The sequence below is a fragment of the Pristiophorus japonicus genome, chromosome 27, assembly GCF_044704955.1.
Source record: "Pristiophorus japonicus isolate sPriJap1 chromosome 27, sPriJap1.hap1, whole genome shotgun sequence".
In the NCBI taxonomy this organism is placed as follows: Eukaryota; Metazoa; Chordata; class Chondrichthyes; family Pristiophoridae; genus Pristiophorus; species Pristiophorus japonicus.
The window spans coordinates 4,178,834-4,205,530 of NC_092003.1; the positions used below are offsets into that span (position 1 = coordinate 4,178,834).

General features: G+C 45.1%; 2 protein-coding genes across 2 annotated transcripts in view; one reads left to right on the forward strand and one right to left on the reverse strand.

Moving 5' to 3' along the window:
- LOC139239429 (ADP-ribose glycohydrolase MACROD1-like) overlaps positions 1 to 26,697 on the forward strand; it is a 1,029,639-nt gene that overhangs the window by 40,978 nt on the left and 961,964 nt on the right. The window lies entirely within an intron of this gene.
- Positions 20,909 to 26,697, reverse strand: part of LOC139239428 (leucine-rich repeat transmembrane protein FLRT1-like) — a 37,144-nt gene continuing 31,355 nt past the window's right edge. The window contains exon 2 of the mRNA XM_070868157.1: positions 20,909 to 23,026. Coding sequence (XP_070724258.1) covers positions 21,031 to 22,977 — 1,947 coding nt within the window. The 5' untranslated portion in view covers positions 22,978 to 23,026 and the 3' untranslated portion in view covers positions 20,909 to 21,030. The remainder of the gene's footprint in view (positions 23,027 to 26,697) is intronic.

The window sequence follows — 26,697 nt, forward strand, 5'->3', positions numbered from 1 at the left end:
TTCAACAAACCTGTGTGCATACTCACAGGTGCATACATTACAAATATCAGTAAATGTGAGGTTTACATGTTTTGGTTTAAAAAAAAAAGAAATAATATACTTTGAATGGGAGAAAGCTGGGTGATGTGGAAGAGCAGAGGATTTGGGAGGATTTCTATGGATAAGGCCATAAAAAAGCTGATGGAATACTGGGTTTTATGGTCTAGAATTTTAAAATCAAGATGTAATACTAAATCTATGCAGCTTTTAGTAAAACGAATGTTGGCGTACTCTGCAGTTTTGAGCTCCCTGCTCTAGGAAGGATGTTGAGGCATTGAAGAGGATTTGGTGCAGACTCACTTGGATGCTGCCTCGTATGCGGAAATAAAAATATGCATGACTTGGGGCTGTTTTCTTTGGAACCGTGGAGATTATGAGGTGGATATGAAGCCAAATGAACAGAGCAGATGGAAAGTGACTGTTTCCAGTGATTGAGGAGGTGAAACCTTTTGTACACAGAGGGTTATGAGGCTGTGTCAGCTGTGGCTCAGTGGGTAGCACGCTCGCCTCTGAGTCAAGATGTTGTGAGTTCAAGTCCCACTCCAGGGACTTAAGTATATAAATCTAGGCTGACACTCCCCAGTGCAGTGCTGAGGGAGCGCTGCCCTGTCAGAGGTACCGTCTTTCGGATGAGGTGGATGTAAAAGATCCCATGACGCTATTTTGAAGAAGAGCAGGGGAGTTATCCCGGGTGTCCTGGGAAATATTTATCCCTCAATCAACATAACAAAAACAGATTATCTGATCATTATCACATTGCTGTTTGCCGTGAGCAAATTGGCGTTTCCTACATTACCACAGTGACTACACTCCAAAAGTACTTTATTGGCTGTAAAGCGCTTTGGAACGCCGTTCTTTCTTTAAAAGCGCTTTGAGAGAGCCGGTGATCGTGAAATTCGCTGTATAAATGCAAGTCTTTTTTCTTTTTTGTGGAATGTTAGTGGTTGAAGCAGTGACCTATTTCAACATTTACAAATAGGTTAGATAGGTGGTTGAAGGACCCCCCGACCCAGGACCCGCTTACCTGAGGGCCGCTGCGATGTCTGCAGCGCCCTGATCACGCAATCCTCTTAGCCAGCAGGCTCTCGTCGCCTTGCTGGCCGCCTTGAAATGATGCCTTGTATCGCTGGAGCATCGGGCCTCACTGTTCAGGCACAGGGAGTGTATTCTGCAGTCTGCACCCCATATTTCTGGCCATAAGGTTGTTAAATGTGTGGAAAAGGAAAATCTGGAATATTAAAATTAAATTGTGATTGCAGGACAAAGTTTTTTTTAAACTAGCAAAAGGTAAATTTACGACAGATGTCAGGAAATTATTCTTCACACAAGGAGTGATCAACAGAAGGAATGGACTCTGAGATGGAATAGAGGAGTTGCAAACTACAGTTGTACAGGACTTTGGTGAGGCCACACCAGGAGTATTGTGCAAAGTTTTGGTCTCCTTATCTGAGGAAGGATATACTTGCCGTAGAGGCGGTGCATCAAAGGTTCACTAGATTGATTCCTACGATGAGAGGGTTGTCCTATGAGAAGAGATTGAGTAGATTGTGCTTATACTCTCTGGAGTTTAGAAGAATGAAAGGTGATCTCATTGAAACATTTAAGGATCTGAAGGGGATTGACAGGGTAGATGCTGAGAGGTTGTTTCCCCCGGGCTGGGGAGTCGAGAACCAGGGGGCACAATCTCCGGATAAAAGGTCGGCCATTTAAGACTGAAATGAGGAGGAATTTCTTCACTCAGAGCCTTATGATTTTTTGAAATTCACTATCCCAGAGGGCTGTGGATGCTGAATAGTTGAGTATCGATAAATTTTTGGACTCCAGGGGAATCAAGGGATGTGGGGAATCAGGCAGGAAAGTGGAGTTGAGGTCGATGATCAGCCATGATCTTATTAAATGGCGCAGGAGGCTCGAGGGGTCATATGGCCTACTCCTGCTCCTAATTCTTAAGTTCTTAAAACCTTGGAATCTTTCAAGAAACAATTAGTTACCGTAATTGGGTGACTTTAGGGTCTTTCTAGCTGGATGAATTAAGATGGTCCAAAGGGCCCTTCTCGTGAGTAATTATCGTGAGCTTTTCCCCAAGTGAAAGAGAGAAACACAGGGAACCAGAAGGAAAAAGAAGCAGAAACAGCAAGAATTATCTGGCTGAGAGGGCAGGCAGACAACATGTTTCTGTTGATGGGGGATTTCATTTCCTCCCTGCTTCAGTGGAAAACGCAAAAGAAGACAATGCGGATTGACGTCTTCAGATTTTGTTTTCTCTCCCGTTCTGTGGGGAAGTGCCTGATTTTTCAGTGACATGGCTGAAATTGAGAATCAGTCTACGAGGAACCACGATTGGCAACATTAGTACAAAAATTTGCTATTTGTTTTTCAAGCAGAAGTACATTCAGTCATGGGCAACGCAGATTTTCTGTGTGTGTGATTTAAAATTTAATATATATATATATATATGCGTGTTTAATCATCAGCTTCAAAGTTTACTTATCTGGATGAATCATCATGGTACTTAAAAGATCACAAGGCTTGCTATGCTGATGATGTATTGAATATGCTTATTTTGAATTGTAACTTGAAATTTAATCTTTGATTGGTCTTGCTTCAACAGTTCCCCATTCCTATGTCCCCGTCCCCGATTCCAAGGCAGTTTAACCCTTTATCGCAGTGCAATCTAAATGAACTGTGACCGTGTTTCTAATTGAACAGCAACCAGAATTTCCAGCTCATTTACACTAAAGGGAAAGTTAAGTAAGTGTTCGCTGCATTCTCGTGTGAAGGGAGGCTGTCGAGCAATGTGCTTCCTGCTCTGATAATTTCAATTGGGAGTTACTAAAACGGTTGAAAAAGAACTAAATTGGGACTCGAGATGAAAGGAACATTCATTTAGTTCCCATATCCATGGGCATTTTAGTAGACGAACACCACTATCGCAGCAGTCTCTAAATAAGTAATTTCTTCTTCGAAGTCATGAAAAAAGGCATGTCCTGGGCAAATAAAAACTCCTCCTTTCGTTGCTGAGCTGGGCATGTTTTTAAAAAAAAAAATTGCTGATGGCAAACTGTGAGGGATTAAAAGTTCAGGGGACCTTGGACCTATAGTCCGATGAGCCGGGTTCAATTGGTTGAATTTGAGAAAAGGGTTGTAGCAAAATAATGGGCATGACGGGGCTAATGCTATACAGATGGTTAACGATGTGATGGCTATTGAGGGGACTGAAAGACTAAGTGCAGATGTCACTGCATTTAAAGCCCTTTTAATTAAAAAAAAGAGATGCAGTGGGTTGCGCACAATGAACTGAGAGTGCGTTCAGCTTCAGCACATCACAACAAAGTTCCCTCTTCCGGTGTCAGTCAGGATTTATTGGACCCCCTACTCTTTAACAATGTGTGCGACTGACTTTAACAGGCATGTATTTGTAGTTAAACTCGAAGGCCTTTGTAAGAAGACAAAGTAACTGTTTTGCCTATTGCTGTCTATTGAGAAAGTGTCTTTTTTTAAAAAAAGAGTTAGTTATACTTTTATCAATTTTTCCTTTCGAATTTGTTGAACTTTGCGATTATAACGAGTACCTGTACTGCAAACCTTATTTACAATTTTCTCGTATTGGCAATTAGAAAAAAATAACTTTAAAAAAAAAAGTGGATAATATATAAATTAATTTGCTGAATGATGGACATGAAAATTCATTTGATGCCTATTTTTCATTATCACCAAAAAGGAACGATTTTCTTGGGTTGGGGGGTGGGGGGGAGGAGGAGAGGTGTTGGATAAGCAATGCAGAGATTCTTGAAGTACAGAAATATGAAATCTTTTAGTGAGTGTAACATGTTATTTGCTACTCTGGTTATTATTTCTAACAGTGGTGTATTACTCTTTGAACTGTATATATGGGAGGTAAGCGGACAGCCATGAGTCAGATTGTTTGGCCTGGAGAATAGTTCCGACTGTTGGGCCACAGTAAGAACTTGCTAGTATTATCTGAGAGGCAACCAAAGGAGTGGAATCAGTCCATATATATCTTTTTATAGTAAAAACAGAAAATGCTGGAAACACTCATCAGGTCAGGCAGCATCTGTGGAGAGAGAAACAGAGTTAACGTTTCAGATCCATGGCCTTTCATCAGATGTTGGAAGGTGGTTGATCAATCTTGATATTAAGTGACAAAAATAAGGGAGATGAAATCATTTTTACATGATCTCAACCCAAGAGAATGGATCAAGGAGCAGCATATGTTTTTTTTTATTCGTTCAAGGGTAGTGGACGTCACTGGCAAAGCCAGCATTTATTACCCATCCTTAATTTCCCTTGAGAAGATGGCGGTGAGCCACCTTCTTGAACCGCAACAGTCTTTGGAGCGGTTTGTTACAACTGAGTGGCTCGCTGGACCATTTCAGAGGGCAGTTAAGAGTCAATCACATTGCTGTGGTTCTGGAGTCACATATAGGCCAGACTGGGTAAGGACGGCAGATTTCCTTCCCAAAAGAACATTAGTGAATCAGATGGGTTTTTATGATAATCCGGTAGTTTCATGGTCACCATTCCAGATTTATATAATTAACTGAATTTACATTCCCTAGCTGTCGTGGTGGGATTTGAACTCACGACTCCGGATCATTAGTCCAGGCCTCTGGATTTGTGTCCTGTACATAACTACCATGCTATCGTACAGATGTTGCATACTGTATAAAGCCAACAAGTCACAATTGCAAATGCTTAAAAATGCATATACAAAATGGAACAAACAAGGATAGGCATACTGAGAGAGAATGATAGAAGCTGTATGAGACATACAGAATAGAGGCGATGAGCAGGAACATACCACTTTAAAGTACAGTGCGTGCTGCAGAGCGACGACTGTGAAGAGGGCGACTGGATTGGACGTCACCAAGGTCCAGGTCGCTGAATGGAGTGTGGGCAGGTGCAGCAGGAGCGATGAGGTTGGGGCGCAGGAGTGGCGCGTGATCGTGGAAAGAAGTGATCAGGGCCCAGGAGAGACGTGAGTTCGGGGCCCAGAAGAGGCGAGGGCCATGGGGCAGCACAGGCCAGCCCACACTGCAATATGTGTGCGCACTTGGTCCGTACAGCAGAGCTGGTCTCCAGTCGTCTTGGTTAACCCTTGCCACTGGACCAAGACCTAGCTCTGTCAAGCCTGTGTGGTGGCTGGTGTGCAACGGTCACCACACGTTAAAAAAAATTCACGCACAGTTATCTTCCATCCTTCAACATGCAGTTCGGATCCTGGAATATTACGTCCTTCATTGACCACCCGTGGACTCATCCCTTTTTGGCGTGGAAGCAAGTCATCCTCGATACGAAGGACCACCTATGATGACGATGAGAGCGTTATCCCAGAGGGAGCGAGTCAGAAACAAACCCAGTTTTAATTGGCAGCATGTTTTTAAATGCCCATGGTCTGCCTCTCAGCCCGCCTGATACTGAATATTAAATTGTTAGCAGTTGGAGCACGCATTATAGTGCTCCAAAACCTCTTCCTCAGTTCTGCTAGAATTCAATGAACACTCTCCTCAGACTGCGCCCTCCCATTCCCAGATTGTAGGGCTGCCTCCAGACCTTGAGACCTCCTTCTCCAATTCTGCTTGATCCCAGGAATCATCACTCAATGATCCCAATACTTATCCCACTGATCATCAAACCTCCCTCTTCAATGTTTCCAAAATCCACCCGCACCATCCCAGTGCTCCGAACCCGAGGAATGCTTGTATGGAAGTTGTCACATCTTTTCACATGTCATCACAGTAGAGTTGAGAGGCATAGAGGTTCTAACCTTAATGTGGGCCATTTGATGGACTAAGATTCACAGATGCAATAAAAAAGGAAAATGTTGCTCATAGATTGTGGGTTCCTATTTAAGCAGTGGCCTTCATGGAACCCAAGCACCAATGTAAATGTGCCCATGACTGCTAAGAGCAGTGCAAAACTGCCTTAGATTATGTGTCTCCAGTTATTGATTTTGTATGAGGAATGCCCAGCCTTTGGTGTCTCTCCAGATGGCTGACATCTGAAAAAAATCAAGGTCACGAATTCACCCTGTTTTTACGACAAAGCAGATTCAGCATAACTGGTGTCTGCACCAGTGTTTACAGAGTCGTGTTTGCAACTTTATTGTTGGAGCGTGGCCTGTTCAGGCCAGTGATGTCAAACATGTAGCCCTGTCTAGGACCAGATCAAAATGTAGATCCAGCAGCAAGTGTCAACACCAGCAACAATTTACCTGCTCCACCAAGAGCGCTTTTACTCCACTTTAGAGTGAAATAAGCTCCTGAGGAGGGGCGGGGGGGGGGGGGGGTGGTTGATGGCACTGTTGCTGCATAGTTTATGCTGTGCAAGTTACTCCTGTAAGATTAATGTGGTATAAAATTAATGACTGAGCAGCTTATTGCACATTTACATTTCTGAATTATCTTGTTCCTTTTTGCACAGGTAAGAAATAATCCCTGAAAGGCTTTGCAGGCCACTTTATATTTAGCAGTTCCTCAGAAATCCTCCTGTGTGTTAATACAATTTCAAATTGTGTGCCGACCACGTCCCCATTGCCTGTACAAATTATTTGTGGAGCTTTGCTCTGTGTGCTTAGAAGCAGCTGTTGATGTGCATGCCTTAAGCACTCCTTGTCGGTAATGTATGCTTGAGATTAAATTAAAGGTTTCATTTAGGATTCCACAACTAATCTGTTAGAGAAGGTGGGAACTTCAGCAGCAGCCTAATTGAAGTGCTCCATTTATTTCGGCATTTCCTTTGAAGTGAGAGATGTACTCACTGATCTCGGAGGCATTTGAACTTTGAATACATTTTTCTTCATTTTTAAAAGTAACAGCAGTGGTGACAAGGGCTCGAGTTTGAGTGATTATTTAACAATGAACTGGAGTTCTGATTATGTCAAAAAGCATGTTATTTTTCTTTGATTTTGCACATTAGGGCAGAAATTGTGAGGCTTTGTTGCTGGTGCATTGTCATATGAATTGGGTGCAGACCCTATTTTAGATCTGCGCTCTGGTCTAATGAAGATGTGCACTGGCAACAGAGCTTTGCATTTTCTGCCTTTATATTCTAGTCTTCATTACCTCAGCAAGTGTACTGTAAATGTTTTTATAATTGGGTAACCTACTGAAGGACCCAGGCATATAGGGCCCAAGTTTCAGCCTCAGTTGCTCCTGATTTTTTGGAGCAACTGGTGTAGAACGGAGTATCGTAGAAATTCAAATTCTCGGCATTTAGTTTGCTCCAGTTCTTGTCAGTTGGAACAGTTTCACTTTGGAACAGAATTTTTTTTTCAAAAGGTGGCGTGTCCGGCCACTTACGCCTGTTTTCAAAGTTTCAGCAGTGAAAACTTACTCCAAACGAACTTAGAATGGAGTAAGTGAAGATTTTTGTACGCTCGAAAAAACCTTGTCTACGCTTTAGAAAATCAGGCGTAGGTTACAAATCAGGAGTAGGGAATGGGGGGTGGGGGGGGGGGGGTTTAAAGGGAAGTTTACAAACATTAAACACTTCAGTTTTACAAATAAAGAGCCATCATCAATAATAAATGATAAAAACATCAATAAATCAACCAATAATTCAATCAAAAAAAATTAATAAGAAATAATTTTTTATTTAAATCAATAAATAAAACATTTTCTACTTACCGACTGCAGCACCGGGAGCCCTCCAACAGCATGCTGGGATGCCTCCACCCCCCCCCCCCCCCCCCTCAGTGTGTCTCTGTCAGTGTCTCTATCCCTCTGTCTGTCTGTGTCTCTCACTCTCTGTCTATCAATGTCTGTGTTTCTGACAGGGAGGGGGAGGAGGGGGGTAGAGGGAGAGCGGCGGGGGCAGGGGGAGGGGAGGGAGGAAGGGGGAGAGAAGGGGAAGGGGAAAGGGGGGGAGAGGGGAAGGGGAAAGGGGGGGAGAGGGGAAGGGGAAAGGGGGGGAGAGGGGAAGGGGAAAGGGGGGGAGGGGGGAAAGGAGGAGGGGGTGGGGAAGGAGAAGGGGGTGGGGGGGAGGAGAAGGGGGGAGGGAGGAGAAGGGGGCAGGGGGGGAGGCTGAACGGGCCGGGCCCGGCCGCAAGACTTCGGGCATGGCCCAGTCCCCAGCACCAGATTTACAGGTAGGTGGCGTTGGGTCGGGTCCGGGGTCGGGGTCGGGAGCGCGGGTCTGGTCGGGTCCCGGGGGGGGGGGGGGGTCGGGAGCACGGGTCGGGGTGGGGGGATGGAGGTCGGGTTGGTTCGGGTCGGGGGTGGGGGGGGGGGGGGGGAGGAGCGCGGGTCAGGTCCAGTCTGGGGAGGCGGGGGGGAGCGCGAGTCGGGTCGGGAGGAAGCAGGAGCTGGGTGTGGGAGGAGCCTTATGCACGCAGCCCCAGTGAGGCCATTCGGCCAGGGCTAGGGGCTGCATGCTTTGGGCCCCTCCCACACAATTTTGGGCGCCTGGAGCTGCTGCACATGCGCGCCCACTGTAGTGCGAATGTGCAGAGGTCCCGGCACTGTTTTCAGCGCAGGGACCTAGCTCCGCCCCTTACAGCTCATGCTGTGCCGCGCCCGGCCCAAAAGGACCAGCAGGGAGTCGGAGAATCTGGAAGTTTTTTTTAGGCGCACTTTGTGTCTAGGTCGGGGCTGCGCCGTTCTAGGCGCGGCCCGAAACCTGGGCCCATAGTGTGGGACATGACCAAGATTGAAAACTAATACAGGATAGAACAAAAAGGTTATCAGAAAAATAGTGATTAGATGACACCAAGATCAGATCTTAACTTGTGGGGTGGGATCAGATTGTACAGTTTGGGGCTGTCGTGTACTGTGACAAAGAATGGTCGGTTTACTCTTGTTTCCCTACAACAACAATTCAACTTGTATTTATATAGCTTCTTTAACATAGTGAAACCTCCCAAGGTGCTTCACATGAGTATTATGAGTTAAAACATTTTGACGCTGAGCCGCATAAGGAGAAATTAGGGCAGGTGACCAAAAGCTTGGTCCAAGCGATAGGTTTTAAGGAGCGTCTTGAAGGAGGAAAGAAAAGTAGAGAGGTGGAGAGGTTTAGGGAGGGAGTTCCAGAGCTTGGGGCCCATGCATCAGAAGGCACGGCCACCAATGGTGGAGCGATTATAATCAGGGATGCTCAAGAAGGCAGAATTAGAGGAGTACAGACTTCTCTGGGGAGGGCAGGTTGTGGGGCTGGAGGAGATTGCAGAGATAGGAAGGGGCGAAGGCCATGGAGGAATTTGAAAACAAGGCGTTGCTTAACCGAGAGCCAATGTTGGTCAGCGAGCACAGGGAGTGATGGATGAATGGGACTCGGTGCGAGTTAGGACATGAGTCAACAAGCACAGGGGGTGATGGGTGAGCGGGACTCGGTAGAGTTAGGACGCTGGGTCAATGAGCACAGGGGGTGATGGGTGAGCAGGACTTGGTGCGAGTTAGGACACGGGGCAGCGAGCACCGGGGGTGATGGGTGAGCGGGACTCGGTGCGAGTTAGGACACTGGGCAGCAAGCACCGGGGGTGATGGGTGAATGGGACTCGGTGCGAGTTAGGACATGGGGCAGCAAGCACCGGGGGTGATGGGTGAATGGGACTCGGTGCGAGTTAGGACACGGGGCACGTTCACAGGGGGTGATGGGTGAGCGGGACTTGGTGTGAGTTAGGACAATGGTGAATTACTGATGTTGCTACAGTTGAGGAGCTGAGGTACTTGCTGAACAGGGGTTAAGTACTTTCCCACAGGAAAGGAGAAGAAAATCAAGGGATTGAGTTGGCCTTGGTCATCCTTGTGGTAAAAATGGAAGGTGATGGAAACACTGGGTTGTTCACTTGACATCTGAAAGAGAAAAGACAGATGAACATTTTACGTGAGACCTTTCTTCAGTACTGGTTTCAGATCCCGCCTGAAACATTAACCTGTCTTTGTGATGCTGATAGACCTGTGCATTTTCAGGATTTCCTCTTATTTCAAATACAAAGCCAGCATTCATGTTTTTTTTTTCCCGTTGCTCTCATGTGCCTGTGGCTGGATCAAAATCGCTGGGAGCAGGTTATATCCCACCCTCTCTTCAGGATAATGGTGCATTTTATTGAGAATCGTCGTCTTTTTTCTGCTCTCCGGGAGCATGGCTATTAAGTCCGCATGTCAAATCCGTTGATGTCCAGCTGAATTCTACTTTGCCAATTATCACTGGTAAGCTTTTATCGGTACCAACACCTTGGCTGCCCATGCGTGCAAACATCGTACCACCATACCTATGCCACGAATTTGCAGTCTCCAGAGAATATAAGCGCTACACCAGCAAAGTCATGCTGATCCAGGCCGACTTGAACAACCTACCACCCCCCCGTCTCAAATCTGGAAGGCCATTTTGGACCGTCACCGAAGCCCTTCAGCGATCTCCCCTTAGCCTCGATGACCGACGGCGAAATGCTTGGAAGAACTGCGACATACGGAATGGATTCCTTATCGAGGACCACACAGTACAACCTGAAGGATCAAACCTTCCTCGCAAACAGTGAACAACCATCAACCGCCTGAAACTGGTCATGGTCGATGCTGCCACCTTCTCCATTGGTAGAAGATTAAAGCATCCCCAGCATGCGACTGTGGAGCTGCTAATCAGACCCTGGAGCACATCATTGAGCACTGCCCTCAGGAAATTCACAGGCAGCCTACAAGATAACCCACGCTGTTACACCAGCAGCGTTGGCCTGGGTATCTGACTTAGATATTGATGTTTGATTTGCTTTGCTACTACCATACGAAAGAAGAAGAGTCTCTTAAAACCTTGAATAAACACTCAAAATTGTTTATTTCTTAAGTATTTGCCCAGATCTATGATCAAAGATAAATGAGCTTCACCATGTGGCCTCCCACGACAGAACAGAAAACATTGGTCGATCGATCTTCTCTTTCCATTGAAACCTATAGTTTCCCCCCCTCCCCCCAGCACCCACATCTTTCTGCAGTGATATATCATCGTGATTATAAAGAATGATGGCACAATCTGATCTATTCCCCTTCAATTTTTTTTGGCTTTGCTGCAGTTTTTGATACACTGCTCTTAATGATTTTGTGCTAAATGTTCGTCTGAAGACGACAGCATAGTTAATAAAACAGTATTTTAAAGTTGTTGGTGACGTAATTACTGCAGATTTATGAAGGAATTATTAGCCACGGAGTGCAAGGAAATTGTATGCTAAGAATATGTTATATTACTTTGGAGTTGTGAAATTAACTGGGGTGGAGCCCTCTGTCGTAATTTCCATTGCCATTATGATTTACTGATGTGTTCAGTTCTGAAATATTGCCAACTAATCTGCAGGCACTTTCATATTATAAAACTGCAGCCAATGGCATTGCATGGTTCCCTTGCCATCAGCTGCACTTAGAAATATAAAACTGATTGACTTATCTTGTTTGGGCAGCAGCAGAGACTCCGTTTTTTGGCAGGTCTTGGAAATGGCTCTCAGATTCCTCGATACTGGTCTGGCTGTAGAGACCGGCTCCGGGTGAAAATGCGCACTGGGATGCCGGTACTGTCACTGTTCTTTCGATGCCTTCCTGGATAAATGCGCAGCCCACTAGGAGGATAAGCTGTGTAGACCGGTAAGACGTCAGGTTTCAATCACCAGTCTGCGCTGATTTAGCCGACATCAGCAGAGCCACAGTTACAACAGTGCAGTTGGTCTCTGTGCCCCTGGTATCGGGAGGGGAAAAAGTGAATTAGGCTCTCGATTAATAACCAGTGACCTTTCCTAGAAGTGTGTGAACACATGAAGTGAAGGGAGTTGGGTGAGATATCTACGGAACTGTGAGAAAAAAAAGACTTGGATTTATATAGCGCCTTTCATGACCACTGGATGTCTCAACGCGCTTTACCGTCAATGAAGTACTTTTTGGAGTGCAGTCACTGTTGTAATGTGAGAAGCGCGGCAGCCAATTTTCACACAGCAAGCTCCCACAAACAGCAACGTGATAACCAGATAATCTTTTTTGTTATGTTGATTGAGGGATAAATATTGAGGTGTGTGGTCGAGGCCATGGAAGGATTTGAACACCAGGATGAGAATTTTAAATTTGAGGCTTTGGTGGACCAGCGGGTGAACGGGACTTCGTTTGAGTCAGGACAGCAGAACTTTGGATTAGCGGAAGTTTATATAGGGTGGAAGATTGGAGGCCGGCCAGGAGAGCATTGTAATAGTTGAGTCTGGAGGTAACAAAAGTATGGATGCCTGTTTCAGCAGCAGATGGGCTGAGGCAGGGCATGGGTGATATTATGCAAGTGGAAGTAGGCGATCCTGGTGATGGAGAGGCTATGTGGTCAGATGTGTGGGGTCAAGTAGTATGCCGAGGTTGCGAACAGTTTGGTTCAGCCTCAGGCCGTAGCCAGCGAGGGGAATATAATCAGTGACTAGGGAATGGAGCTTGTGCCGGGGCCAAAGACAATGGCTTTGGTCTTCTCAATATTTAAATGGACAAAATTTCTGCTCATCCAATACTGGATATCGGACAAGAAGCGTGAGACCATGGAGGAGCCGAGAGAGTTGACGGTGAGACAGAGCTGGGTGACTTCAACATTCATGTGGAATACCTTCTGATTTCAAATTATGTCGCCGAAGGCCAGTGTGTAGATGAGAAATAGGAGGGAGCCAAGGTTGATGGTGCAGGAGCAGGAAGAGAAGCCATTGCCAGGAGATTCTCTGGCTACGACTAGATAGATTTTTTAAAAACAGGCGCGGGCAGCTGGACAATGGAAGAGAGATGTCGTCAGCCATGTCACAGGATGCAGAAAGATTGACAAGGATGAGGAGGGACGGTGCACCAATGCCACAGCCTCTGAAGATGTTATTTGTGACATTTATAAGGGCTGTTTCAGTAATGTGGCAGGGGTGGAAACCTGATTGGATAGTTTTAACCATGGAATGCGGGAGAGATGGTTACGGATTTGGGAGTCGACAACATGTTCAAGGACTTTGAAGAGGAAAGGGAGGTTGGAGATGGGGCGGTATATTGCTCGGACAGAGAAGTCGGTGGATTTTTTGAGGAGGTGGGTGATTATGGCAGATTTGAAAGTTGAAAATGCAGTTATAGGGAGATGCTGAGTTGAGGCCAGGCGTTTCTTACAGGCAAAGTAGAAGCTTCAACAACAACTTACATCGATATAGCGCCTTTAATATGGTTAAACATCTTGAGTTGCTTCATTTCAGTTGAAGAGTCACCTCATTTTACTCTCAAACATGTCATAAACCCTAGTCATAGAGCGTTGTTGGCAGAGCCTGGAAACAGGTCTCAAATCTTCTGACCAAGGGAGGTTGGGTGGTGATTCAGGAGACTTTGGCGTAAAGTATAATTCACAAGGTTAAGTTGTTAGTGATGGCAGCAAGCACCGAGTCTTTATTTCTTAAATTTTATTTTGAAGAGAACAAGGAAATTTTCACATTTGTATGTACAAGAGAAAAAGTCAGCATGTTTCAGTCGGAACACACACTTAACATTGAAATTTCAAGGCACCTACAAAAAGAGGCCAAAGGGCTTCACAATGCACTTTGGTTTTGTTTTCTGAAAATCCTTATTTCTGTGTAGTAATTTTCATGATCAAAAACACAGCAAGCCAACCCTAAACAATACAACATCTAGCAAATGAAGAAGGAATGACTATATCTTTTTGTATAATGGCTATTGAGTTTCACTAATTAACCTGTTCCCCTTGATTTATTGTCTTGTGCAGAACGCAATTATTCACATTATACAACAGATGCCGGAGCTGATGATAATAGTTCACCTTTTGGAAGCAAGTGTAGTGCATGAAACTCTGTATTTTTGCAGGGCCAGTATTTGCCCCCATGTTCACCGAAGTTTCTTGTCAAGTGTCCCGCAACCTCCCCTTCCCAGCTTTAAACAGAACATTTAGAAAGGTGGGTGCAGGCAATATTCACACTGACTTTTCGACCCTCTATGATATATTGTGCACAGTGCCTTTTAACTAACTTCAGAGAAAAAAAAATCTCAGGGCAGTTCTCTGCAAAGATATGAGGAAGGATTGGATAGGCTGGGTCTGTTTTCTTTGGAACAGAGGAGGCTGAGGGGAGAACCTGATTGAGGTGTATAAAATTATGAGGGGCCTGGATAGAGTGGATACGACGGACCTGTTTCCCTTAGCAGAGGGATCAACAACCAGGGGGCACAACTTTAAAATAATTATGGAGAGGTTTAGAGGCGATTCGAGGGGAAATGTTTTCACCCAGAGGGTGGTAGGGGTCTGAAATTCACTGCCTGAAAGGGTGGTAGAAGCAGAAAAACCCTCACCGCATTTAAAAAGTAATTGGATGGGCACTTGAAGTGCCGTAATCTACAGGGCTACGGACCAAGAGCTGGAAAGTGGGATTAGGCTGGATAGCTCTTCGTCAACTGCGTGGACATGGTGGGCCGAAATGGCCTCCTTCCGTGCTGTAAATTTCTAAATGCATTTGTCGAGACCAGCCTGAGAGTGGTAAATAGTGCTATGCATCATTATATTGTTCCTGCAGTCAGCCGCCCTTGCCAATAATGACCACCACTTCTTCACATTCTCACTGGACTGTTCTGCTATTTACGTCAGAGGCACATCAGTCTGTGCAGCTCATGATACCAACCAAGAGAATTATTTTATTTGATAAGCAGGGTGCCATGTACATTTTTCACAGTACAGTGTACGCCATAAGACAAGATTTTGATCTTATTTAAGTGGCTGCTTTCGGATTCTTAGGTAATTACTTAGTCTGGGATTTGCATCAAGCGGAGAACATAACTATTCTTTTTACTGCAATTAAGGAAATGTTAGTGCAAAGAATACTTTGCACATTGAACCAAATTAATTTTGATGAGCAGCAGTTGATTCTGAACGCGAGATGGTGTGAGTCTGAACAGAGTTTAGATACAATCATTTTAAATTTGTAACAGCCCACGCCTACGAGAATATAGCAAATTTTAGACATCAGTGCAAATTTGCTGATTTACAACAGTCCCTGCAGATGGTGTTCTGGTGATGCTATTATCCAGATAAATGCGGCAGACTGTCAGTAGCTTTTATTACGCTGAAAATGAGAAGTGAATTGTGGTCATCTTTAGCTTCTGCTAGGGCTGCCTCCTTTTTGCCAAGTGAAAACCAAATGCGAAGTAAAACATGGGGGGCAGGTTAGGGGCGGAATCAAGGCTCGAGTTCTGAGACTGGCTTTGCTGACGGTAAAAATAAATAATCAAAACTTTAAATTTTAAAAATTTGTGAGGATGTGGGCATCGCCGGCATTTGTTGGCTATCCCTAGTTGTCCTGAGAAGGTCATTGTGAGCGGCCGGTTTGCCAGGCCAGAGGGCAGTTGAGAGTCAACCACGTTGATGTGGGACTGAAGTCACACAAAGGCCAGACCAGGTAAGGACGAAAAACAAAAAATGCTGGAAATCTCAGCAGGTCAGGCAGCATCTGTGGAGAGAAAGCAGAGTTAACGTTTCGGGTTGCTGACCCTTCGTCGACAGCAGGTTTCCTTCCCGAAGGGACATTAATGAAGAGCTTGGGATTTTACAACGATCCAACAACTTCATGGTCGCTTTTACTAATACCTGTATCATTTTTAATTGAATTCAAATTTTCAAATTGTCATGGTGGGATTATTCATCCAGCTATTTAGCCACTATACTACTGCACCCTTGCCACCTCCATTATTAATTCTTCCACATCAGGAGTCACTGAAATATATGGATAAATAACTTTTATTTTAGAAATAAAACATTCGGTGTCTGATTTACCTCCCAGGAATGTCCAGATAATCTGCTCAGAAACTGCACTGTCTGGTGAAATTGGTCGATGGCAAACCTAGATTCTCCCTAGTGCTTTTTGGTACATGCACTGAGATGTTAAATGACATATTATTATTGTTTTTATTCCAAAGTAAGTGGCTCCAAAAAAATATTCCTCGGAAAGGTGAAAAATATGTTTCCTTGTGTAATGTTGACACCGTATGTTGTGAAAAGATAGACCTATGCCGGGCATCACCGATTCAGCTGGGTCTACCCACAAAAGCTATTGTAGTTATGGCCCCATATGGCTGTATAAAAATAAATCAGTCTGCTCACCATGGGCACAAGATCATTGGCTCATGTTTCAAGAAATGAAAGAGGACAAAAAAAAGTAATTATTTACATAAGAACATAAGAAATAGGAGCAGGAGTCGGCCATTTGGCCTCTTGAGCCTGCTCCGCCATTCAATAAGATCTTGGCTAATCTGATCATGGCCTCACCTCCTTCCCTGCCTGCACCCCATTACAAAATAGGATTGTTATATTTGTGTGAATTATTTCTTGATTTTGTGTCACCTCAGGGTGGATGGCCCTGAGTTCCTGTGAAGTAAGTTTTATTTATTTCCAAGTAATTGAGAGCAAAGCGACATTGTTGTTAGCAGGTGAACTAAGCTGATGGGGGAAACGAAGGGCCAATGTGTTTACCCTCTGATTCTTTCATGATATTGGATTGCTGACCACAGCAATGTTTTGACATGATGAGATGGGATTCAAGATATCAGAGAAGAACATCTACATTTTTGTTTGCAGGTCAGCAATGCTGCGCTGTTGTAGAATGCACAAGTACATTGGCCACCACATCTGGTCAAAGAGTAAATATTGCAGTCTGCTTAAGGAGCAGATTGAAGAAAAAAACATTCCATCTAGAGACTGACCAGCGCTCAAGTATATTTATAAATTAATAAAAACATGCTTTGGGAGTGGAGAAGAGCTTTTAGGGGTGTAATAGTCAATGACAGGAGAACAGCGACGGTTGGATTGTGTATTCCTTTAAACTCAACAATCAGGGAAAGACGAGTGAAGGAAACAAATTTTGAGAACACCAGTATTGTCATTACGATTTCATTGAAACAGAACGGTGAGCGTGTGACAAGTTTGTGCTACATGAAAAAATGAATCGTAATATGAAATACATCCCGCTGTACACTATAGATTTTTCCCTTCCAAACCCGAGTTGTGTATGAAGAGAGCATTTTAATCTGTATACCATTTGGGTGATGTACTGGTGATGAGTGGTGGTAATAATTTGAGGTGATGAACTGAAAATAAGTACCTTTACTTGCTTTAAATGTGATTTTTTTTGTTGTTATAATGCATTAGTGTACTAATTATGGCCAGTAATAATATTTCGGGTAGGAGTAGTCATTATGTTGCATATGGTTACAGTCGGTGTTGAATCAACAGGTCAAAACTCAAATGTGCTGAGCTTGGGAGTGTTTGGACATGGGTTTAGTTCCTGATCTTGGTTGTGCTGCCCGGGGTGGGTGCTAAATAGATGAGAGGGAAGGAAGATTGGAGAGGACAGTAGAATCCTCCTATGCAACACACGTCCTGGCTGCAGGACATGCTAGGAAATAAATGAGCTATCCATGTTTTTTGAGTGCAAAGTGATGTGCTGCATTGGAGGAACGCGAGAGGAGTAAATGTCAAGTTGACCAAATTCAAGTCTAGTTCCAGCCTGTAATGAGACCTGTCGTTTTGAAGTTAGAACTCCTCATACAAGCAGAAATTAAAAACAAATCCTCCCCTTCAATTTTCTCCCCTTTCCTGTTGAGAGTCCCTTTTGCTTCGTTAGATGCAGTTGCAGCCGTGCCAGGTACCTTTTGCTACCTTCGCCGAGTCTCCCGGTGCCAGCCGAGAGAGCAAGCATCAGTCGGCAAACTGACTGTGCGGCACATTGCAGCTGCGCCTCACCACTTAATTTCTCTCCCTGTGATAGGGCTAGCTTGGGATCATCTAGATTTGTATGGTTCCTTTAACCCGCTGGGACATTTGAGAGGGTGGAGCATTTACTTTCCATTTATTTAACTAACATTGCACCAAATGCTGTTCATGACATGAGATTTTCAGAATGATTAAGCTGAAGCGTGGATGGGTGAGACAATGGATGCTTACAGTTCTTGCACCAAAAATGCCTTTGTTCTCTGTTTGTCAGCCAATATTTTTAAGACATTGCCTTCATGGTCAATGTTATTGCACTCAAGGTCTAGGATGCTCAGGTATTCAAGTAATATTGGTGCAGATTATCATTCACGCTTGGCTGCGAGGAAGCATCTGGCAGCTTTGCTGTTTTGGTGGAGCGATGCTGTAAAGATTATTAGTGGCTCATTTTTCTCTCTCGTTTTTTATTCCCCGCTTTGAAAATGGACCACACCACATTCAGATGTGCTGCCAGTTTAAAGCTGCAAATTCACATCTCTCAAATAATGATGCTGAGAATTGGGATCAATATTTTATTTCATATACGACGCCTTGTGACATTGTGCACTGTGCGTAGCATTTTAATTATATTCTGGGAGGCTGAGACAAATGCTTTGCATAACATTCTACTCGATTGTCTCCAAGTGATGCACTTCATAAAAAAAAGGTTTTAATTTAAGGGCTTATTATACTTTCATCTCTTCTGAGGACACTTATTGAAAGAAATACACTAAAATTGCTGTAATATCCCTCAAACTCGGATGGTTCTGCTTCCGTCTAGACCCAGCTGGTGTGATAGACACAACCGTCTCAACCTATCCTGTATGCCATTATCCATCTGAAAAAACGAAAGACTTGAATTTATATAGCGCCTTTCACGACCACCGGACGTCCCAAAGCGCTTTACAGCCAATGAAGTACTTTTTGGAGTGTAGTCACTGTTGTAATGTGGGAAATGCGGCAGCCAATTTGTGCACAGCAAGCTCCCACAATCAGCAATGTGACAATGACCAGATAATCCTGTTTTTTTGTGATGTTGATTGAGGGATAAATATTGGCCCCAGGACACTGGGGATAACTCCCTTGCTCTTCTTCGAAATATTGCCATGGGATCTTTTATATCCACCTGAGAGAGCAGACGGGACCTCGGTTTATCGTTTCATCCGAAAGACAGCACCTCCAACAATGTTGCACTCCCTCAGCACTGCACTGGGAGCGTCAGCCTAGATTTATTTGCTGAACCCACAACCTTTTGACTCGGAAGCGAGAATACCACCCACAGAGCCGCGGCTGACACTGGAATGTAAATGCATGTCCTCACACTCTTGGCAGCATTCTGCTACATTACAGTCACCCTTGTTAATTCCAATTCTGAGAGTAATTGCGGGGGGGCAGGGAAGTAGACTTTATTCACATTAAAATTCTCTGATTTAAAAAAAAATCAATACTTCATGGTTATTTAAAAATAAATTAAGGCTGGGAAATGACAACTGCAATTACACCATAATTAGTGTGGAAATATGATTCCTCATTTCCAATATTTAGGGGTCATACAAGTGTTAGAATATTTCACATCTCGAGAAGAGTGATTTGTCTAAAAGATCAATCGTAACTCGATAAACACAATTTTAAAGAATATTTACAGGAAGGTCATTAATCAGAGCTTCAAATGATTTCTCAGTGACTCCAATCTGGGTCACTGATGACGTCTGGTGGGCAAAAGTGTAGAAGGGTTTGAGGCTCTCTAAGCTCAAATATTCAGGAAAGGCCCCTCAGTAATATTTAGCAATCAAGTGAAAACCTTTCGGAAGGGAGTAAGGGGATCAGCACTTTCGATAAAGCCTGCACAAATCTCTCTTTATGCCAGAGCTCCATTTCTGGGTATCACCTTTGCACACTCTCATCCTTTGTAAAGATGTCAAAATTATGACCTTAAAATGAACAGCATGTAACTCCAGATCTTGGATTAGCAGAAGCTCAGACACTTGCACACCCTTCGTAGCTTCCAATAAAAGTATAACCTGCTAGCACCCCCACACCATGTTTAAAATTGGCCTGGGTTTGCTTCAGTTTCAGGTTGTTCCTTTCACAATGTAACTTCCATTTAAGGGGAGAGTATTTTGTTCTTGATTAACCCCTTGAGTACTTGATTTTCCGAGTCACTTTCCAAATTGCATTGTTTTCTTCAGAACAAATGTTCTGTGATTTTGTTTTGTTGAACTTGTGTATTGTAAAATAGACGGCAGGGTATTCCAATCATCGCCGATGCAGATTGAGCTAAACCTGTCCAAATCAAATGCAATAGCACATGTAAATGTTTCTACAGTTTGTGTTAAAATATGCAACCACGAGGCAACACTGAGGATCACAGCGTTATTCGAATAAAACGTGAAAATTGATTGTTTTTAGGTTAAGAAAATGTTTTAGTTGAAACTCTTCCCACAATAGTTCTCAAAGGGTTAAATTGAGGATTAAAATTAACAGCATTACTGGCCAGATAACTATAGTACATCCATTTCGGCCTGACATATAAGGACATGTAATTCACGGTTTAGTTACACACTATCTTTATCTATAGGCAAATGTCTAACTTGATTTTTTTTTTAAACAAAAGGTTCCAGCAAAATTGTCTTTACAAAATAACTAGGAAAGTCCATCTCTTCTTCCAATTATGATTAAGTCCTAAAACAACACAGAAAGAACTAAATATTTAAAACTATTTTTCTCTTTTAAAACACCATAGCAGAATTTTAAAAAAATCAACAAATGATTCTTCTAGAAGTGGGGGAGGAACCGTAAATCCTGCACAAGGAAACAGGACTATGTGTGTGTGCGTGTTTTGCTTGACTATATACTGTAAATCTCCTAGGTGAGGGGAAAAAAATCATTGCTTATGAATTCTTCTCCGAGATGTTTAACTGTATGACACTAAAGGATTTTGGAGTCTTTAGATTGCCTTATGACTATTTTCAAAGTAGGCTGTTCATTCTTTGTCCCACTTCTAACCAAAATGCAAAAAGAAAAACTGGCTTGTACACAATTAGGTAGCTGTGTTTTCTTTCTAAATGTCCAGCTTTTTTAATCACTTAAGCATATTAAATATAAATTATGTGACAAATGTACAAAATATTGTGCCAGGCATTTTCTGCTGGACTTTGTTTGTTTTATCCCAAACATTTTTCATGATTTTTTTTTTCAATATCTTTTGTTTGCAGTGCAGTGCAGTGGAGTTGATCACGCTTTGAGGCATCACTGTAATCACGTGTAAGAATATTCAGCATCTGGTATCCCACCGTCTCTGTAACCTCGGTTACTGCTGAGAGCTGTATTATGAGTGTTCTTGAAAAGACTTGTCCCGTTGGATGGGAATATGGTATGAATCACATATTCCTCCTTTGGTCGCTGTTGGTTGTTGAGTGGAATCATCTGAAAGCCACTCCCTCTGATTTCTAAAATGGAATTATCTTTCTTTGTCCCTGCTTCTGCATAGTCATCCTTTTTCCTACAGCCTCTGTTGTACGTCTGCTCCTGTGAAAAAACATTCCCATTGTTGTTGATGTAACAGCAGAATGCAGCAAGGACGACGATAATGAACACTAAGGCTGTTGCGCCTCCAATAATACCAGCCAGTGGAAGGCCTGCTTGGTCCGTTTCCTCTTGTTCCCTGTTTAATGTTGTGGTGGGACTATATAAGTCGGCAGTCTCTGCTTTAGCACAGACTGGCGTTTCATCCCTTACATAGAAGTTGCTGGTCTCCATTGTCACCATGCATATGATGTAGGTTGACTTGGGTTCAAGGGCTGTCAGAAGATATTCAGTCTTGTCTCCTTGTACCAAAGTTTCAGTGATGGAACCTACTGATGGGTTGTGGTCCAGTCTCAGCCAACTGAGCCTGAAGGATGTGACTGGTAGCATTGCCCTCCATGTTATACGAATGCTGTCAGCAGTTAAAGGCATCACGTTAATTATTATCGGCTTTGCTCCTGGCCCTCCTGACAAAGGATAGTCCACGGCTGAATCTGGTGGCTTCAGATTTGGTCGTCTTGGTTTGTACTTGAATTGTAATCCTTGAGTGGCTGTCGCTGTACGGACAGTTGGGGTTGTTTTCACAGCTGTGTTGCTGCCATGCAAACTGATCTCAAAGCACTCATCCATTTCTGTCTTGATGTCTTTGACTGCCATTCCTCGAACTTTATCAGGCCCTTGACACATAAGCCCTCGCACGTTGACGTGAAATGCAGTTGTTTGCAACCAGTCTCTCAGCCACATCATTTTGCAGCCACAATACCAAGGGTTGTTGCGCAAGAGCAGCTGACTCAAGTTCGCCAGGTCGTCAAAGACTCCTTTGGGCAAAGTTGTTAAATTGTTGTTCGATATGTCCAGCCGCTGAATCACACTCATTTTAGAAAAAGCATTGGGTGGAATGTAGCTAATGAGGTTATCCTGAAGGTACAGCTTTTGTAAGTTTGAACCAGGTAGATTTGGGGGTGGAAAAATGAGCGAGTTTCTGATCAAAGAAAGTTCAGTCAGATTTTGAAGTCGGCTGAAAGTCTCGTCTGCTATTCTTTGATTGGCTAACAGATTGCCATCCAGTACCAGACGCCTCAGGTTGACCAAGCCTTTGAAAGCATACTGTGGAATGGTTGCGATCCGGTTGTCATCCAGTCTCAGTTCCTCCAGTGTTTTTGGAAGGCCAGTGGGGATGCTGCTTAGATGGTTCCTGGACAAAAAGAGCAACTTGAGGTGCTTGCTGTCAGCAAAGGCATCTTCCTCAATGCTGACTGTGGAAACTGAGTTATCGTCCAAATGTAACTTTTCCAACAAGGGAATCCGTGCGAGCGCGTCGCGTGTAATGGCCCTAATGTTGTTGTCTTGAAGGTGCAGCTCTTTCAGAGATCTGGGAAGGTTGATCGGAAACTCGTCCAAAGCGTTTTCATACAGGTAAATCACTTTTATATTCAATAGATTCTTCAGTTGGTTCGGGATCCCAGCGTTGTTGATCTGGTTGTTTTGCAGGAAGAGAGTTGTTGAGTCTTCCGGTATTTTGGCAGGAATGGATGTCATGCCTCGGTCGTTGCAGTAAACAAATCCATTGTCACATCGACACATAGAAGGACAAGTAGAAATAACAGGCGGCATCAAAAGCGCGGGCAGGACAACCCAGAGCAGCAGACTTTTTTTGTTATCCATTGTTTGTAGCAGCATTTGGAGGCAAAATCACTTGTAGTTTATATTTGCGTCCACTTACTATGATCTGTTGGCGTGAGAGAAAGTACAAAATACACATCAGTGAGCATACATGTTCTTCCATCCCCATCCCCACCCGCCTTTCCTGTTCCATACACCATCCCTAAACAAGAGGGCAGCTAGGTCATTTCACTAGCCCCTGCCACCAGGTGGGGCATGACTGTTCCTTATTCCTCTGAGTACCAAATGCCCTGTCTACATTAATAAACTATCGCAGGTGGCCCTCTAATGTTATAAAAGTGCAGCTGACTGCGCACGTGTGGTTCCCCCGCCATCAGCTACACTCTCAAATGTAAAAGGGGCAGTTTACCTGGCTGTGGTGGCAATGGGGACCCACTTTTTCTTTTGAACCGTCATCGGATTTGCTTCTGCATGATGGCTAACGGAGACCAGCACAAGTGGCAGTGTAAACCAGACGGAGTGATACCGGTACAGTGTTGTTCTCCTGAAACTGGAGTAGTAATATAAAAAAATGCCATAAAAGTGACACTACTTTTATTTAAAAAAATACATCTCATGCATTCGCATCTAAACACAAAGATGGCAACAAGAGTAATGACAAAACTAACCTTATCAGACAGTTGCTCAACTCTAAAATTTGACATATAATTAGAAGAATGCTCAGAATGTATTACAGTTTTGAAGTAGAGTCCTCCTTGATGTCATACTAAATTAAGCTCTAGTTCTGGAAAGATAGGAAGATTTTTCTCTCAAATATTGGAGTAAAAAGGCTAAACGTCATTTAGAATTACAAAATCGGAGCAATTCCACGAGTATGTCATGTATAGATGTATGAAATAAGATTGACTGTATTTCATTATTCATAAACTAGCAATTATTTAAATTTGTTGTTCTCCAGTGTCAAAACATTTTTCTCAGTCTAAACAGGAGTAGGCCATTCAGCTCCTCGAGCCTGTTCCACCATTCAGTTGTATTATGGCTGATCTGTACCTCAACTCCATTTACTCACCTTTGCTCCATATTCCTTAATAGCCTTACCCAACAAAAGTCTTATCAATCATAGGGCCAGATTTTTGAGAAATGTGCGACCAGGTTTTTGCCGCCATTTGACTCTCCGCGGCGAAAACCCGGTTGCGAAGAATGGGCGGGATCTTTCGGGTATCTGTTTGCGGCGGCGCGTTCAAGTACCACTGGGGAGAAGTGCGCCGATGTGCAACGACTCAGATTGCATTTGCGCCCGAGTTTCGGCTCTCTCCCGACCCGTACGCCGCGCCCAGAATAGCGACAGGTCAAACCTGTTGATGCAGCCCTGCCAGCTGCGGTAAGTATGAAAACCTGCAAAAAAGGTACGTTAAAGTTTAAAAAAAATTTTTGTTGTTGCAGTGATTACATAGTTAAGGGTCTTGTAAATGTGTTTGGAATGTTTTTTGGAATTCCGCCCACCCCGTCCCCCGTCCCCCGCAAAGGCCTCTTTTGCAGCGCTCCCGGCCCTGGACTGAAGTTGCCGAAACTCGCGGTTTGTGCCATGAATGCTTGTGCAACGCCTCCCTTACCCGCAGACATAAAGGCCGAAAGTTCAGGCTAAAAACGGTAGCGCAACACAAACGGTAAGTTTTACATATCGCTACCGTTTTCGCCGAAAAACTCCGTAACCCGAAAATCCGGCTCTCAGTCTTTAACATTTCAATTGACCCAGTATTCACAGCCTTTTGCAGGAGGGAGTTCCAGATTTGCACTTCGCTTTGTGTGGAAGAAGCGCTTTCTGATTTCACTCCTGAATGACCTTGCTCTAATTTTAAGATTATGCCACATTGTTCTGCGTTCCCCTGCCAGAGGAAATAGCTTCTCGGCATCTACCCTATTGAATCCCTTTATCATTTTAAACACCTCAATTAGATCACCCCACAACATTCTAAACTCAAGGGAATACAAGTCAAGTTTATGCAACCTCGCCTTATAATTCATCCCTTTAAGCCCGGTATCATTCTGATTATAGTTCCTCTTTAATTTGAATAACTGAAACTCATTTATGTAAACAGAGGTGACAAGAGACAATTTTTTCACTGTTGGCAGTCAGAACAAAGGCAATGTCACAAGAGCAGCATCCATATCAAAGAAAAAAGTAATTTTTAATTTGTAATATCACCATCCTGCAATGGCCAGAGGGTGCTGCAAAATATTTTCCATGCTAGCTTGGTTGTGTGTCAATGAGGTGAAACGTAAAATAATTTTAAATTGCATTGATTTGAATGAAGGTATAATTGCTTTGTTTGGGCCCAAGTTTCGAGCCGCGCCTAGAACGGCGCATTCCCAACCTGGACGCCCGTTTTTCGTGCCACAAAGTGCGCCTAAAAAAAACTCCGTATTCTCCACCTCCCTGCAGGTCCTCTGGCCCTCGGCGCAGCGCAGCATGAGCTGTAGGGGGCGGAACCAGGTCCCTGCGCTGAAAACTGTGCCGGGACCTCTGCACATGCGCGCTACAGTGGGCACGCGAGTGCAGTAGCTCCAGGCGCCCGAAACTGTATGGGAGGGGCCCGAAGCACGCAGCCCCTAGCCCTGGCTGAATGGCCTCACTGGTGCTGCGTGCATAAGGCTCCTCCCACGGCCAGCTCCTGCTTCCTCCCGACCCGACTCGATTCCCGCCTCCGGACCGGACCCGACCCCCCCCCCCCCCGCCCCCGGACTGGACCCGACACCCGCTCCCCTGCCCCCGGACCCGACACCCCCCCCCCCTCCCCCCGCCCCCGGACTGGACCCGACACCCGCTCCCCTGCCCCCGGACCCGACACCACCCCCCCGCCCCCGACACCCGCACCCCGGACCGGACCCGACCCGACCCCGCCCCCGGACCGGACCCGACACCCGCTCCCCGCCTCCGGACTGGATCCAACCTGACCTCCCCCTCCCTCCCCCCGACCCGAACAGAACCGTCCTCCCTCCGACCACCCCCAGACCCGACCCAACGCCACCTACCTGTAAATCTGGTGCTGGGGACGGGCCCTGACCGAAGTCTCGGGCCCGGCCCGTTCAGCCTCCCTCCCCCTTCTCCTTCCCCCCCCCCCCCCCCCAATCTCCTTCCCCCCCCCCAATCTCCTTCCCCCCCCCCCCCCCAATCTCCTTCCCCCCCCAATCTCCTTCCCCCCCCCCCAATCTCCTTCCCCCCCCCCAATCTCCTTCCCCCCCCCAATCTCCTTTTCCCCCATCTCCTTTCCCCCATCTCCTTCCCCCCATCCCTTTTCCCCCATCTCTTTTCCCCCAATCTCTTTTCCCCCCATCTCCTTTCCCCCATCTCCTCTCCCCCATCCCTCCCCCTTCTCCCCCATCCCTCCCCCTTCTCCTCTCCCCTTCTCCCATCCCTCCTCCCCCTCCCATCCCTCCCCCTTCTCCCCATCCCTCCCCCTTCCCCCATCCCTCCCCCTTCTCCCCCATCCCTCCCCCTTCCCCCCATCCCTCCCCCTTCTCCCCCATCCCTCCCCCTTCTCCCCCATCCCTCCCCCTTCCCCCCATCCCTCCCCCTTCCCCCCATCCCTCCCCCTTCCCCCCCATCCCTCCCCCTTCCCCCCATCCCTCCCCCTTCTCCCCCATCCCTCCCCTTCTCCCATCCCTTCCCCTTCTCCCCATCCCTTCCCCTTCTCCCCCATCCCTTCCCCTTCTCCCCATCCCTTCCCCTTCTCCCCATCCCTCCCCTTCTCCCCCATCCCTCCCCCTTCTCCCCCA